Genomic DNA, 17,425 nt, shown 5'->3' on the forward strand with positions numbered 1-17,425 from the left:
GAGGCTGAACAGAAGTTTGGTACCACTGCAGCCCACAGGGTGTCCACCCAGCCCTGAGAAATCCAAGCTGCTTCTGTCCCCGAGCTAGTGATGAACTTGGCCTGTGTTTACTTGGCACATTTTCTTTTCTCTGTCCCCTCAGAAAGAACCAACCCTCAGGCTGTCACTACAAAGGCTGCACACAATTTGGTAGTGTCTGAGGTTTGAGGGAAACGCTGTTATTTACCAGTAAAAACAACAGGAGTGGTCAGCACTGTGATTTTTAGAGGCCAGACAAGGAAATCACAGCAGGTTTTTGGAAATACAAGCACGTGTGTGTATTTTGTCCATGTTTGTATATGTACATTTACATTTGGGCATCCATGAGCTGTGGAGGAGAGGAGAGGAGAGGAGAGGAGAGGAGAGGAGAGGAGAGGAGAGGAGAGGAGAGGAGAGGAGAGGAGAGGAGAGGAGAGGAGAGGAGAGGAGAGGAGAGGAGAGGAGAGGAGAGGAGAGGAGAGGAGAGGAGAGGAGAGGAGAGGAGAGGAGAGGAGAGGAGAGGAGAGGAGAGGAGAGGAGAGGAGAGGAGAGGAGAGGAGAGGAGAGGAGAGGAGAGGAGAGGAGAGGAGAGGAGAGGAGAGGAGAGGAGAGGAGAGGAGAGGAGAGGAGAGGAGAGGAGAGGAGAGGAGAGGAGAGGAGAGGAGAGGAGAGGAGAGGAGAGGAGAGGAGAGGAGAGGAGAGGAGAGAGGCCTGCTGATGGACAGATGCAGCATCCACAGATGCAATCTGCCACACTGCTGCTCAGTTCATCTCCCTTCTTCCCTCTCTTCTTCTCGTTCCCTTGGCAATCAGCACGCCCTACTTTCCTCATACTAGCCACTCCTATGAACTTCTTTTTCTTCCCAAAAGCTTATCCCATCAGGAAGGACAAGCAAAGATTGAAAATCTGCTTTGCCAAACTGTGACCCAGGAGAAGTCAGCATGTGCACATGTATCATACATGATTTTTATCCTGAGCCTCCCTTTTTTCAGTATTAATTCCAACCACCCACCCACAGCCGTGCATTTGGGATTCTCACATGACTCATGGCAGATCTAATGAGATGATAAATCCATCAAGGGAGAAAACCTGTGCCAGATGCTTTACAAATCAAAAGATAAGTTGGGCAGTGCAGAGCAGACAGTGAGAACGCTGCGTACCAACCAGGTGAGAGCAGCCTGAGGAGTCAGTCCAAATTAAAGCAAACAAAACAGGCTCAATTCTAATAACTGCATTTTGACATCCAGTTTCACATCAGGTTAATAAACTGAGATTACTCTCCCCTCAGCTCCTGACCACAGAATGCCAAGAAACAGTTTAGGGTGTGAACTTCTACAGCATTACATATCTACACTGGCCACCCACAGACACTGGACTGGAATCTGTAGAGTATCACCAGTTTCTCAGAGAAGGAAACAGAGAAAGAGGAAAAAATGTGTAGAGTTGCATATATCAGGTTTTGTAGCAAACAACTTCTACCTAACAAGACACAAAACCCAACATTAAAAAAAAAAATAAATTGTACTTTGGATGCCTAACGACACTTGAAAAATTTCAGCTTTCCTCTGAAAATACACTTAGAATAGTGTAGCATCAGTATACAAAAGGCATCTGAAAGCTTTCCACCTCCTGCCAAGTCCAGTGTTTTTTCTCACTTATCCCAAAATTAGGATCTATATCCTTTTTACTTTGTGTTTTCAAGTACAATTTCCTCCATTCTGAGCCTTCTGTAAATTAAAGCTCCAAACGTATGTTCATAAAAGGCATCTCAATAAACAGAAGAAAAGGAAGCCCTCCCAGGAGGGCTGGGAAGAAGTTGTACATTTACAGTGTCTGTTATAGACATCATCTTTAGCAACCAAAATGGCAAGAGCAGGTTTAACTAATCAGAGCAAGTCGTGAAGCTTTTCAATTTTTGTTTACAACTGTGTGCATTCCGTTCCAGTATTTCAGGTTCAAAGGTATCTTAGAAGCAAAAGGTGAGTCCATTCAAAAACTTTTGGACTCTGTATTTGCTAGAACTGGACCCAAAGCAGACCTGGATCCCCACATTGGATCAAAGTGAAGCTCTCTGTGACTGGAAAACTGATTTTTTCCAAATGCAGTTTTTCACTCAACAGTTTTAATCTCATGCAGATCCAATTCATGGTTCAATGAGCTGCTACCTTGTTCTTTTCTCTCCTAGTTCCCACTAAGTGTCCCTTTCTGACAAACGTTTGGGGTTCTTAAATGACTAATGACACGAAATGAAAAAAGGAAAATATTTTTGAAAACATTACTAGATCTGCAGTTTGAGCTTGAGCTGAGAAAACAACTGGACTGAATTCCAAAACAATCCTCCCAATAATTTCAGTGGGGCCAGGATTCCTCTTCCATGCTGAAAGACCATTTAATTGATTTATCACACTTCTAATATAATATAGGCCACAAAAGACCATTTAGAAATCCTGCAGCAGCTGAAGGGTGAGGTATTTCTTGTTATGTAAGAAAATGAAATCCAGCCCAGTACTTCTAGATGTTATTTTTAGGGGGATTAGACATAAGCTAGAATTCCCATACAGGTCAGTTACAATTAATGATGATTAGGCTGAACATGCTTAAGGACAAAGTAATCTGGCAAGCAAGAAAATAACTGTGGATGTGGAAGGAGTGAGAGAACATTTGTGACTTAATGGTCTTAAGAGATCTTTTCCAACCTAAATGATTCTATGATTCTACTCCAGTTCACAGAGCACTCCTATAATAAATTTTAAAAAACATAGTAATGCAGCTCTAGATTTCAAAAATAATTTTCTCTAGGAAGTGAAGATCCTTTTTGGAGATTCTTTACCAAGAAGAGACAGCTGCCAGTCTAGTCTCCAATTTTCAATCACCTCAATGATTGAAGTCTTTCAGCTAAAGGGTTCAGGCTAAACCTATCAAAGTATTTTCCTAGGTCTGATTACAAGTATTTCAACATTGCTTTTGATGTTGGGCTGTTGGTTTAGACTACAAACCCCATTACTTTTATGTCCTATATAGATGCCAGTGGGGAGGTTACCTTGAGAGATGAACCTTTAGGACTGAAACATTTAAATGGCTTCTTGTCTTCAGATACACCATCCTCTGGCATCTTCTGGCGTTTTTCAGCAGCTTCAGCCCTTCTTCTTTCTATTTCTTCCTTCATCCTCCTCTTTTCCTCCTTAAAAAAATACAATGTTTAATCCTTCTTTCAGAAACTATGTCACCATCACAAGGCTCTGCAGCTCTGCAAACATTCATCACATTTTATAAAAACAACTTTTTATGTCAGTCAAAGAAGTTCAGTGGTCTTCCTGAAATGTATAAAGGTGTTAATGCCAATCCATCACAGTGTTAAGGGTGCCAGGAAGGCAATCAGTGTGTGCACACTGAAGTCACAAATTTATTGTCATATAGTTCCACTCAAACAGAGAAAAAGACCCAAGCTCAGTTTCTCTGTATTCTCATGTATCACACTGGTATTGTTCTTCTGTCCCTCTACTCTGACACACACTGTGCCAAGGTTAATATTTAATGTGGAAAAAACCAATAGGTGGCCAAGAAACCCAAGATGAAATGCTTGCAGATCTCCCTCCACACATGAGTTTTGCCTCACGAGCTACAAGTCAAACCTGAAGCCCTCAAAGCAACACCAAAGTGAGCACTGGTCCAGCAAGGTATTGTGCAATCTTGGCATCTACTGAGTTCTGCTGTAAAGAGCTCAGTACACTGAAGGAATTGGCATTCAGCTGCCAGATACTATCAGTATTATTCATTTACTATTCGTTTTCCAAACAACTAGGATTCCTAAATGATGCACCAGAGACTTGGAAATCCTATTTGTAGAGTCCCTTGGCAGAGGAAGTACAAGAAAACAGATGTGTTGTCAGATGTCAATATTTAAATAGACAAGAATATCTCCCTAATGAGATCTAGCCTATTGTAACTATACACAACATTAGCATTCCAGCCCATCTGCAGCAGATAAATTCTGACATGCACTTTGTAATTCAAACTGTATAATGTCAAAAAAATCCTGTGGCTAAAGCACTGCCCCAAGATTCTGAATCCCCATGAAGATAAGAGCTATCACAAATGAAATCCTGGCTCATGTAAACAGATATTAGAGCCCTGCCTTTCCTAAGGCTAGAATTAGAATATTTTGTCCTGGATGCTGCATGTTTTACCTCAGGTCTTCACTAGACAATGCTAGTGAAGTGAATGTTGACAAGTCAACAACAACAAAAAAGAGTTGCCAGTTAATGCGGGGAGAGTGGAATTAAACATGGAATAAAAAATTAAAAAATGGAAAAATGTAATAATGGAATTAACCCAAGTAAAATGTAAAAACTGAATAAACCCAAAGTAAAAATGGAACAAACCCAAGTCCAACACACCACACTTCACACCTACCTCCTCTCTGATTTTTCTCTCAGCCTCCTCCTGCTTCTTCTTCTGCTCCTCTTCCTCCAGGATTTTCCTGCGCTCCTCCCGCCTCTTCTTCAGCTCATCCAGCTCTGCTGCTGCCTCCTGCTGCTTCTCCTTCAGCTTCTCCAGCTCCTCGCTCTCGTTCTCGCCCCGCCGGCGCCGCTGATCCTCCAACCTCTTCAGAGCCTCCACCCCTGGCTTTGCCTCCTCTGAGCTCCCCTTCAAACTGGAGCGCCTGGGAAGGCAATGGATGGAAAAATGTTGCCATGGGCTTTTCCCTTCCTGGCCAGCAGCAGCAGCACAGCCAGCCTCTCCAAGCCCAAATGTCTTAGGCTGCAATACAGGATGTGACCAAAAGTGTGTATTCTATCATCTGTTAAACCAGCTGGGGCAGTGTTCTTTACCTTTTCCACAACCCATGCTTCCTCCAGGGGGATATCTGCTGTTAATGGGCCAGCTGTTAAACCAGCTGTTGCAGTGTTCTTCACCTTTCCCACAGCCCATCCTTCCTCCAGGAGATATCTCCTGTTAATGGGCCATGGAGTCCCAGGGCAGGGCTGATAAAATTCCATCATCCCATTGGGAGATGCTCCAGCCAAAAGGAACCAAGCCTGTCCTATTTAAATAAAAACTAAAATTTAGAACACCACAAGCAGCCTTTTTTCCACTGGATTCCAGAGGAAAACTGGACCTTTCCACATCATCTCTGCACCTTGTGCAGGAGCCCTGCTCCAGCAGAACCACATCTGTCACTGCAGGAGGATGCAGTCACCATGGAATGGGACTGCACCAACACCCTGACTGACTGACAAAGTGTCAGCTAGGATTCTGACTCTGGAAGTGTTTTGGGTTTGTTCTCTGTAATACTGTATTTTTATTTTAATTTTCCTAGTAAAAAACTGTTATTCCTATTCCCATATCTTTGCATGAGAGCCCCTTGATTTCAAAATTATAATAATTTGCAGGAAAGAAGTTTACATTCCCCATTTCAGAAAAAGACTCCTGCTTTTCTTAGCAAACACCTGTCTCTCAAACCAAGACACCCAAAGCACTTCCATCAGGAGTTGTCAGGCTGGGATATTACAAGGAGCACTCCTCCCATCCCTGCCAGTGAGGAAGGAGTCTCTCCCACATGCCTGAGAACTTGTGCCACCACTATTTTATATTCTGTGTCATAAAGGATGCACTAATCCTTTGCTTTCAAAGGCAAGCATTTTTTACAAACCCTCTAGAAAAACACAAGCATCTTTGGGGACAGAACAATTTACTTGACTCGGGAAAAACAGGAAGAAATGAGAGAGGAGATGGAATCTTCCAGTTTCAACAGTGTTTTTAAAAAAACCTAAAAAGATTCCTATCTCACCTATAACACCCATCACTAACTCCACCAGCATGTATGAAAGGAAAGGTTCATCAGGTCTTTTGCTTACATTTTCAAGGGAAAATATTACTTTTTAGTGAGGAACTGGAAATCATTAATGGTAACTTTCCCCAGGAGAAAAAACAGGAGTTTTCCAAGCAGCTGCAATACATGAGACAGAAAGAAAGAATGCCAAAAACCACCCCCCACCAAACCTAAAGAATTTGCACAGGTGAAGTGCATGCTTCCAACAGAGTCAGATAGCATCACCTTGTTAAATAATTACCTCATCAGTGTTTAGACAAATGTCTGCTCCTTAACTGTGTTTAATGTTACTGCTGACAAGGAGATAGATACCTAAGATTTCTAAGTGTACTATTGACAAAAAGAAAGAAGATGAATGTGTATATGGAATTCTTTAAAAAAACTTTCTCTATTGTTGGCATCTAAAAAAACCTGGATATAAATTACTTCATTAATGCAACCAGAGTGTTGCAGAGTTTAACACCACAAGACAGTACAAATCAAAGATTCCAACAGTAATTGTTAGAGATGACAATATAAAAAAACTGATTCCATGTAAATTTGTAATCCAGTCAATAAATTTGCAATCACACCCAATCCTGCAAAGATGCTCTTCATTCAGACAGATGTTTCATGCAGATGGAGCCATATAAAAGAGGCTGTAGGACCAGAGCTAATATCATAATAAAATCTAACACAGAGTTCTCTTCCCCCACATGATCTTACCAAATTGAATGAAATTTGCTTCTAGCATGGAATTAGGAGTTCTATCAGTACCAAAAAACATGTGACAAGTTAATGTAAGTGGCCACAAATAAGGTCTTGCATCAGGTAGTGATGCCAAATTACAGAATTGCTTTTTTAAATGAAAAATACAATTGACAGCGCATTGTGAGAATACATTGGAAATTTAATTTGAAATTTCATTTAGCCCTTTCAAAAACAAAGTGAAGAGCAATACCTGAGGTGTGATTTTGAGTGGGTGTCCAGCCTGGAATACTTCTGGTCCAGTTTGCAGAAGTACTGACAACCCAAAATATTCCACAAGGCACTATGTAATTTCCAAAGATCCAATGCACCTAATGGTGCACAGGACAAAAGAAATCCCTGGCTATCTTAAGGCTTTCCTGCTCCACTGCAAGGCTGTAGCCCCTCCAGCAAACAAACCCAGGAACCTCAATATTTTTTTCATTTGCCTCTTGGTGTCCAAGTCTGTGTTGCCAACTCGCCAAGACCTGCAAGCTTTGGGCCCAAAGAAGATGGAAGAGGTCACTTCAAACTGACAAAATGATCCCCCAGCAAGGCCAAACATTTGGCCTTCAGAATGAAGGGAATGAAGAATGTTTGCCAAGATTTTCCTAGGGAAGAGCCACCCTGTTCTCTATCAGCACAGGAGAAATGTTAGCCCTCAGTACCCTCAATGAAATTAACAGCTACTCAGATTTCAGCTTTGATTAAGCCAGGGGCAGAATCAAGCCTGAACATTCTTGTTTGCAGACCTTGGCTGATTGTTTTGGCCTCCTTACAAAGATATTTAAAGTTTTGAACTTATTTTATTCTCATGCTGCTCACAGGTCTTCCTTGAATGGTTCTGCACAATCCAAAATAGCAAACAATACACTGGCAGTTATTATCATTATTTTCCTCCACTTCCAATTACTCTGTTTTCAACAGATTCTGGGAAATCTCTGTTCTCTGCTGTCGACATTGGGAAATTAGTATTGAGGTGCTGGGTGGAGGAAGAGTTTTGTAAGCACCTCTTTGGTATTAAGAAATGGAATGAAGCTGGTTGCCAGCTTTCAGACAAGGAGGAAAAGGAAAGAAGTGGCTTGTGGGAGCCAAAAATGTCAGAACAATGTGAAAAAACATGTTACATCATATTTAGGACTTTTGCAGTCTTGTATGAGAATAGGGAGGAAGGCAGGTGGGAGGGGAGATGGGAAGGGGAAGCCATAAAATGGGATTTTACTCTGTATTTCTCTTACTGACTGACGTAGACAAAAAGAGAGATAACATTTTTCTTTAGCCTCCATTACCCTATTTTGTTCTCAGTTCTCACCACTGAAAGTTAGCCAAGTTATATTCTTTCTAAATCCCATCTGATGTGTGCATTAAAAAAAAAAAAAAAAGGAGCAAAGGACAGTTCTAGACAAAGCCCAACTCTACAGGGGCAGTTGATTAGAAAACAGGCCAGGAGCCCGAATTCATACCCAGCAAACACTGGCACCTCTGCTGATGCTGCCAACCCAAATCTACTCAGAACATAAAATGTTGTTGAACAGGCTTCTCCACAATTCCATGAAACAGTAGAAGAAAAACAGAAATAGAAAAAAAAGACAGGAGTGGAAACTCAAATGTACATTTTGTCACTACTGCCTGTCTCCCATAGGAAGCAAAGCAAAGGAAAACACAATATTTTTAGAAAATCATTCTCATGTTATTGATGATGTGACCCAAGTTTTGAGCAAGGCCAATTTCCTGCTGTTCCATCTCCATTGCTGCCTTTTGGCCTTAGGTCAGGGCGTCTCCAGGGTCTTTTGAACTGCATTTTATTTTGAGAAAGTTTGTTTTTCCCGGAAGAATCATGAGGGGAATGCTGAGATACAATAGCAAATCCCATCTGCCATGCTCAGATTTTTCAAAGTGCTTGGGGAGCTTAACCTTTCCTTTGCCTGTGTCAATGTAAAAGAGGAAGAGAGATGCAGAAGGAAAAAAAATTCAATTTCTAACCTACTCATTCCTAGTTTCCTGCTAAAAGGAAGAACTTAATTTCTATTTCATGCTTTTAGCAAGCAGGATCCATTTAAATAAAATTTTCACTAGAAAATTGTTACTTTTTTGAATTTCCCAATATAACCTTTTTATAAATATTCCTTAAAAAGAAAAATAAAATTCAAACTGTGACACAGCTTATAAAAAGGAAGGGGGAAAAAAAAGAAAAAAAAAGTTATTTTGGCTAGGAGAGGTTTTTAACTATCTGAAAAAACACTTTTCTACAGAAGCCATTGATTTCACTGTTTGCCTTGAAATAAAGAGAGAAGCTCTTTCTAGAGTTACCAACTGAATTGTGCTTTATTCTGCTAATTAAACGTAGATGGGTAATTGGAAATAGGTTACTATAGCAAAAGTTGAGACCTGACTAAAAAAAATTAGAGAACACAAAATTCTTGTGCTACAAATCCCAATTCTTACTCTGAACTTACCCAAAAGCATTCTCAGTGGGTTTCAGTTTGGAGGCAGGGAATTCCCGTTCTCCATTCTGTGCCTTCTGCTCAGGAACGCCCTTCTTACGATCCCAGACACTTTTCATTTCCTCTTTGGGTGCTTTACCTTTGTCATCTTTTACCTGCTCAGGAGATAGCACAAATCACAGAGCAAAACACAAGACACACACACACACAAAAAAAAAAAAAAAAAAAAAAAAGTCAGAACGAGGCATTCTACCTAGCAGCTGAGAAACACAAATTTCTTGGCAAGACTGGGAGCTGTCTTCAAAATGTTTATGAGCTTTAGGGCAGAAGGAGTCTGCAAAGCTCTAAACTGTGATCAACCATCACTTCGCTGTCCTGACCTGAATTCCAGGTCAAAGCATCTTGAAAATAATATTACCTTCTTGAAAATAATATCTTCTTCATAGAAGATAATCAAATATTATCTTCTGTGAAAGTTTGCTGTGGCCATGGGACTATTCCACCACACTGCTCCACTCTGCAACTGCACCCCCACTCCTCCCCCCCATTGCAGCATCATTCACCTGTTGCTTCTTAAGGTCATGGGTTGCAAACTCTCTGGGACTTGCCAGTGCATTTTTGGTAGCAGTTTTAGGGCATTGGTGCAATAGAAATAACACGTAACCTCCAACAAATGTCAAGCTTGTTTGACAAAGTTCACGTTTTTTTTCAGTGTCACAGCAGAAGGATACTTCATTGTTGCAGGAATAATGGCCAAAACACAAAATCATCTTTGTATCAGAGCAAAACTTACTCTGATAAAAAGCACAGTCCTGCCTGGGTCTGTTCATTATCAGACATGAATATTTAAACCTATGAAGAAGGAGATGCTCTGGAAAACACAAGTAAAAATTCCCTTTATCCTTAAAAAAGTTTTGTCTTATGATTCTTAATCGTAATCAAGAATATTTTGCACATAAATTTCATCCTCCAGTATTTCTTCAGAGTTATGAGCTTGAAGTATTTATCAATACCACAGATGGCCTGACCCCAGCATGCTGAGTCATGGCTAGGTGCTGGTAAAAGGAGAAAGTGAACTGATTTAAGTTATGGATCCTCAGGTAGAAATATTCTCTTTTAGCTAAGACTACCAGCCAAAACAAACTTCCAACAGCAGCAGATGAAATGGTTACCTCCATGGTATTCACTGGCTTTCCTCAGCTCTGTGCTGAAGGAAGGTTCTAGCTGGCAAGCAAGAAATACCTTCTGTGTAGAATTCAAACAGAGAACTTTAGAAAATAAATACTTTGGAAGCCTGTTGCCATCCCATCTGCTAACCAGGAAGATAAAGAACTTCTGTAACAGCCCTGTCTGCAACACAGCTGCTCTTAAAGGTGCCTTAAGATGCACCTTGAAATAAAACAGTAGTACACAGTACAAATCAAAAGAAATTTCTGTTCTTCCTCATCAAAGAACAACTCAGTGCAGACTTTTCCCACCCTCTCCTGCCAGCAAGACCTGGCAGCAGCTCCCCGAGGGACAAGAGGAGAGTTCAGCTTCCCTGGCCCTGCATTCTTTGGCCATGATGCTGCAGCTGCTGCAAGCCAGGCCATTATTGCCACTGGCCTCAAGGAATGGTTTGCAGTTTTCTAGGAGCTGGGCTGAGACAGGCAGGGCTTTTCATTTATGCTGATGGATGCCATCAGACAGCATCATCTTCTGGGTGATGGTGTTCACAGCAGGCACCTCTGCTCAGCCCCAGCCAGGGGGATGCTGAAACAGGCTGTGCTGATTGGTGCAAGATTTCTCGTGCCAGGATGTCTGTCCTGGGATTTTTGAGACATAAGATTTCCTTTGCTGAGATTTTCATCAAGACCTTCCTAAGTCTTATTTAAGAAGCCAACACTTCCAGCTGTCTTATGTATTCAGGTCCACTGGGGAGGGCTGTATCTCTTACATCTTAATTGAAATCACTGAGAAAACTAATATTAAAACAATATAGTTTAAAAATTAATAGGTTAGGAAATAGCATTTCAGAAGCCAGTAGGATTTATGATAATGTGTCTGTGTTTGAGAAAACCATTAACACAGCTTGGCCTCTTTATTCAAAAAGATGGCAAATCAAGATATTACAGAAATATCTTTTGGGCTCCATCCTTCTCCTACTAATTTTAATACCAAAGCAGAGATTGATTAGCAAAGAAGCAGAAACCTTTGTATCTCATTCCAAAGGCAGACAACAGAATAAGTTCTTTCCCTTGCCTTACTGCTTCCCTAAATTACAGACTAATTCACCTTCTGCTGAATTCAAAAAGGACTCCACTTGGAGCAGGCAGGTAATATTACCTGAACTGAAACAGTTCACATGTTCTCACAAATCTTGATATCAAGCTAGAACGTGACCAAAGGCACTGTTAAAAAATTTCCAGCCTTATGTATTTATATTTTTATCTCTTTCTATACTGCCTCTTTTCTGTTAAGATTTTTATGCTTTTATTTGAGAGCTGAGATTTCTAAATCTTGAGTCTGAACACCTTCAGACTGAAGCAAATCTGTTGCTGAGGTTGGGGCCCATCTGGTAGATTTGATTCCTTGCTTGGGCTCAGTTATTTGGTGAGTTAAAAGCTGTGGGCATCTGGGTCTAGGGCTTCCCTGTAGAGTCTTCTGCCATCCCCAAATACCATGGGAAAAGCAACTGCTGCAGCACATCTTGCCAAACTGGAAGCAGGAAATACCAGGAGTCTCACATCATGAGAAAGCTTGCTCTTATGAACTTCTCAGGTCACTCTAAGAACCAAAAACTGTGCAGAAGTTCAGAAAGGGAGACAAATTTCTTCTTGCCAAATTAATCAAAACCCGAACTTTGAGGTCTAAAGCAAAACCTGATCATGTAGATACACTCTATTCCCTCAGGGTCTGCTCATGAAACACTGGCATCCTCTTAGCTGCATGCACATTCAGAAAGAGACCTCACTGAATCTGTGTGTCCTACAAAGGGTGGGAGAAGTGGAGATGAAAGCCTGATATTACCTGATGATCAATTTTTGCTGACAAGTAAAGAAACAACAACTGAGATTTTTAAAGATATTTTAAATGCTCAGGATGGGTATTCAGCATTGCACTATAAGTGGGATTCTATTAAGTTGTCTCAGCTTCAGCATCCAAAGATGGAAACACTAAAATCACAAGTAACTTTTATAAGTCTTGCCAATTTCCTGGAATAATCTAGCCCAGTGAGTAGGTTTTAAAAGCATGATGAGAGCTCCAGGGAGAGCTGGCCGAGCTCTATGTAAGAACAAGCAGGACAACTGTGTCTCAAGTTTCCCAGAAATCAAAGTTTGTGGTCAGTTACAGACTCCTCTTTACATTTACTTGCAATATTCAAAGACTGCATGCAAAAGTGAATAGTGGAAACTGGTTCTGTCTTCTTAGTATAATCCATCCCTTACTTTTTGTGCAGCTGTTTCCTCTCTGCTCTCTGAGGGTGAGCCAAGCACCTACAGCCTGTTCCAAACTCATCTGCTAACCAAGGACCCTGCAGTGGACCCTCTACAATTCTCAGTGGTCCCAATCCTCGGGACAGGCAGCAATTTAAACCACACAGACCTGGCTGAACCCAAATGGGTCCAAATTTCCAAGGCTCTGAGCAATCTCTGACCCTAATCAGAACCTGGGGGTGTTTTGGGACCTGCTGAACCAAAACCACTGGCCAGCACTGAGCATGGCTCCCCATGTCCAACTGTACCCTGAAGAGCAAATGGTCCCCAAATCTCATTTACTTACCATACAGTAAAACACCATGGCACCAGCTCCTGTGCTTACAGTGGAAATGCAATGCAGTAAATTTGGTGGATTTTCTCTTTAAAACAAAAGAAGAATCTTGGGTATGAAGAGTTTATATCATGGGGTACTGCAGCTTGCAGGAGAATTATTAGTTAAGGAAATCAGGTGGCCAAGGGGCCTAGATTATTATTGTCATGTTGATGATTATTATTAATTATCATTATGTTGATGATGATTATGATGATAATTATTAGAGGAGATTTTGTTCATAGGGGAAAAGTTCACAGTAAAGTGAGAGGAAACCAGGGAAGGATGATTAGTTGATACTGTCCTGAAAAATTCATCCCTAGAGGGAAAATCATACTTGTGTTGTTGACTGAACTGAATTTCCTGAAATATTTGTTTTAAGACAAACAGGAATTGGCCCTAAAGCCCCAAAAGAACAAACTACTTAAGAATTTACTTAATTTTAAGCACTTAAGAAGCTTCATCCCTATTTATTTCAGCAGGATTACCCATGTTCTTGAAGTGGAGCACAAGCTTAAGTACTTTGCTGAAGAAGCAACTTTCACTTATAGGTGCCTTATTTGTTTTCACATCTCAAGTTTCCCTATCACATCTAAATCAGTGGTTTATGAGTTACCTGATCTTTTATGGAGGTAGCTTGGAGCTTCTCTTCTGCCAGCTTTTCCTTTTTAGCCTCCACTTTTTCTTCCTCCTTTGTTTTTGGGTTTTCAATAATTTATTTATTTTTTTTAAACACACAAAAACAAAAAACCAACACCGCACCTGTTTGCGCTTTTTGTTTCTCCACGCTGTGCTCACGTAGCAATCCAGTGAGCAGCCACAGCTCCATCATGTGCTGCTGTGCCCCCTCCACCCTCTCCAAATCCTCCCATTCCCCCCACCTGGGCCTTTCTCCCTCCCTTGGCATCATGCTCATGTGTCCCTTCCTTGTGATTTCCTTTAGCACACAGCATTCCCCACACAGTTTGACAGGTGCTCATAATATTTTCTGCCAGGATGTGTCTGCCTCCACCTCCTGTGTTACTGCATTAGGCCAGGTTATAGCAGCTGAGGGGGGGAAAAAAAGGCACAGGCACATGCAGAGGTCTGAACATGCAAGGTTTTCTTTGAAAAATGGAGTGAGGTTGTGCACTGAATTATTGATAAGCAGGAGGGGATTTATTTTTAAAAAGAGAGAGCGACAGCACAGGTATTAGTAACTTCAGGACTAGATCTGTGAGGAAATTCCAATTCAATCTTTTCTTGCATTACATTTCACACAAACCACAGGTGTCTTATTTTGGTGCAAAATGTTTACTGTACCTGTTTTTTTAAGAAAGCTGCTTGAGGTTTTTCATCTTCTACTTTCTTCTCTTTTACCTGTTTATCTTCCATTTTCTGTTCTTCCATCTTTTGTTTTTCCTTTAATTTCTCTGCTTCTAGTTTAGCCTTTTCCTCAGCTGCCCTCTTTTCCTCCTCTGCTTTTTGTTTTTCCTCAGCTGCCCTCCTCTCCTCTTCTGCTTTAGCCCTCTCTCTTTCCTCAGCTGCCTTCCTCTCCTCCTCTGCCTTTGCCCTCTCCTCAGCTGCCCTCTTTTCTTCCTCTGCTTTTTGTTTTTCCTCAGCTGCCCTCTTTTCTTCCTCTGCTCTTTGTTTTTCCTCAGCTGCCCTCTTTTCTTCCTCTGCTCTTTGTTTTTCCTCAGCTGCCCTCTTTTCTTCCTCTGCTTTTAACCTCTCCCTTTCTTCTGCTTCCTTCCTTTCTTCCTCAGCCTTTTCCTCATCCTGAAGCTTCTCTTTATCTACAGCATCAGTTACACTCTGGGTCCCTTCTGGCACAGCATTTGTGTCATTCTCTGCTTTGTGCTCCTCTGCATTTACAGTTACTGCCTCTTCTTTATCTGTGGGTTTTTCTGCTGTCACCTCTACCTGATTTTCCTCTACGGGAAGCTCCTTTGGTTTCTCCTCCTGCACCTCCTCCTTGTCTTTTTCTTCTTTTTTTTCCTCTTCTTCCCCATCTTGCCTCCAGTTGTTCCTTTGGTACGATTTGGTTTCTGTCTCCTCAATCTCATAGCGCCCTCGGCGTTTCTCAGCCTTGTCCTCTTTCCCCGTGGTCTCGTTTTCCTCCACATTGTTCACTTCTCTCCTGCTGGGCACTGACAAGCTCCCATCTGTGATCGTGGGGTCCAATTCCTTTTGGCGTTCCAGGGCTTCCTGCAGACGTTTCTGGCGTCTCTCCTCCCTCCTCGCCAGCCTCTCCAACAATGCAGCCTCATCATCTGTGGAACGCTTGCTTTCCTCCCCTGCCACACTATGGAAAAGGGACAGGTTTGCATTAAAAAATAAAAAAAAAATAAAAAATAAAATCTTTCTAACAACATATGTGCTCACTGTTTCTAGGAAGAAAGCTTGCTGTAGCATCATTTCATGGTTGGAAAACACAGCAGGTCACACACTTCAAAATTTATCTGTTGTTTTGCTATTATATCCATTCTCCTTGCCTTAAATAAATTGCTTCTTGTGCTCAGTATCTAGCAGCACTTGCCTTCATAACTCTGGTTTCTTGTAGTGTGATGGCCACTGGAAATCTGGGCATATTATTTGTGACTATGTGAAACTAAACAAATGATAGATGGACAGGAAGGCCACTCAGCTTGTGACAAGTGGGTGTATGATGTGAGTGGTATGGTGCCATGGCACTGCTGGGTTGATGGTTGGACTTGATGATCTTAAATCTTCCAGCTTTGATGATTCTATGATTTTCTATGATTTTAAGAGTCACCTCCTTCCATAAGCTTTTCTGCCCTCTACACCAGCGTGACACTGACAGTGCCAGGTGAGTGCTGTGCCCTAAAGCTCACACCCAGCACCTTGCAGGCATATTTCAGCCACAGCTTGAGGGCTGGGTGCCACCCAGTGCTTTGGCCCCACGATGCCACGACCCCTGTGAGCAGAACAAAAGATGTGGTGCATTGTGAGGCCAGATGCACCCATCCCTGAGAGAATCTGAAAGCCCCAGCTGAATTACCCCACAGACAGCCTTGAGGATAGCTGGATATGTATGGCCTCAGGCCAGGGTCAGTGATGCTCCCATTCTACCATGCAGACACAGCCAGGGTGATTGATCCTCACAGTTCTTCAGTTTGAGGATGGCCGAACCAAGTACTTCAAATTCAAGCACCAAAGCAAACCTCTTCTAGATACTTCTCCACTCTGAACAAGAATTACCATTGGCTTGTCAGCAAACAGCACCAGACACGTACCTGTTTTGGGCATTAACCTCGGATTTCTCTGTTCCTTCTCCTGAGAGATCTCCTTCTTCCTTTTGCCGCAGCCTCTCCTGCCGAGCCCGCCGGCGACGCTCCCTGGCAGCTTCCTCATCATCATCATCGTTTCTCTGGTAGGACAGCCTGCAACAGGGAGAGGGAAACATTGGTCCTATTGGACACGGAAAAGAAAAAAAATCACAAAAAGCCGTTTTCTAGATAGAGCACAGTAAGCAGGGCTGCAGTGGCTGCTCCACATGCCGTTGTGAAAATACGCTGTGAAATTGAGAGGCGGAATTTCAAACCCTGGTTTGCTTTTGTTTTTCAGAAGTGAACTTGAGAAAATAGTCCCTGTGAAGGCAGCAGCCACGCCACACTGTCAGCTGGCCCCCAAAAAACACCAAAATCCAAACATGCTCCTAGCCTGCCCCATGATCCCCACAGCAGCATTTGAGCAGATTGCTGCTCAGGCCCACTGAAACCGGACTCAGCAAAGCAGCTTTTCATTACTCTCCTCTAAATATCACATGCTGAAAACGGTGACAGTATTCTGCATTTTAAAGACTGGAAAGCAGGGAGACACAAGTATGACAACAGCTCTCAGTGGTCGGTTCTGAGTGCCAAACATCTGACACCCACAAAATTTTTGTGAGCCCGGAGCCCTGCCAGGCCAAATCACACAAGATCACTGCTGTGATGAAAGCCTACAGCTGAGAACCCATTGTATTCATCTAACCCAACAGATGACTACATTTAGTTTCATCCTACTTGAAAAGGAAAGCAAGACCTTGAAATCCTAATAATCCTGTGTCCCATTCAAATCTTTGCTGAGGTTATTACTGTGTGAGATAAAGGGAGAGGCCTGCATTCCTCTTATCTTTTTGAGCAGGGAAAGGGAATTAGGAAGCTCACATGTGCCAGACCCAGTCAGGACATTCATTTACTTTACTTCTGGCAGTGGTTTGATACATCATGGTTAAGAAGTCTCCCTTCTTTACATAGTTACACATTTAATTTAGCAGTGCAGCCATGAATACAGAAAAAAACCCAGAGTTCTGCACCGACTAAAGCCAACTACAGATAATGTTTTTATTGCAAATATTTTAACATTAAAAGCAACTAAACCATTTTGATTTAGCCATCAATGAGATTCTTTGGGAACAAAACTCTCCCATCATCACCGTGTTCTGATACTACTTTCCTTCTTTGCTGAAAGAAGGGTGAAAGTAGAGGTTCAGCAGGGATTCAGTTACCCCAATTTTGCTTTAAGAATTTAAGAAAGTGTAAAACATGGCTGAGCCACTTGCCAGATCTAGAACAGCATTATCAGCCTCAGTGCACTGAAGAATTTAATTTGCTACTTTCACACTCTGCT

The 17,425-nt window shown here is 42.0% G+C and overlaps 1 protein-coding gene across 11 annotated transcripts in view; it reads right to left on the reverse strand.

Annotated features, from left to right (window-relative positions):
• Positions 1-17,425, reverse strand: part of CALD1 (caldesmon 1) — a 172,848-nt gene that overhangs the window by 11,833 nt on the left and 143,590 nt on the right. For 9 of the 11 annotated variants that reach the window (XR_015803619.1, XR_015803620.1, XR_015803621.1 and 6 more), the window contains 6 exons: positions 16,048-16,194; positions 14,114-15,095; positions 13,428-13,502; positions 9,035-9,177; positions 4,433-4,682; positions 3,060-3,200 (listed from right to left, as the gene is read on the reverse strand). Coding sequence is in view for 8 of the 11 variants with exons in the window: in XM_014870061.2 (XP_014725547.2) it covers positions 3,060-3,200; positions 4,433-4,682; positions 9,035-9,177; positions 13,428-13,502; positions 14,114-15,095; positions 16,048-16,194 (1,738 nt within the window). In the remaining 3 variants the exon portion in view is untranslated. The remainder of the gene's footprint in view (positions 1-3,059; positions 3,201-4,432; positions 4,683-9,034; positions 9,178-13,427; positions 13,503-14,113; positions 15,096-16,047; positions 16,195-17,425) is intronic. The other 2 variants (XM_088164545.1, XM_088164544.1) reach the window with 1 other exon arrangement.

Source organism: Sturnus vulgaris, chromosome 5 (assembly GCF_052056855.1).
Source record: "Sturnus vulgaris isolate bStuVul1 chromosome 5, bStuVul1.hap1, whole genome shotgun sequence".
NCBI classification, from domain to species: Eukaryota; Metazoa; Chordata; class Aves; order Passeriformes; family Sturnidae; genus Sturnus; species Sturnus vulgaris.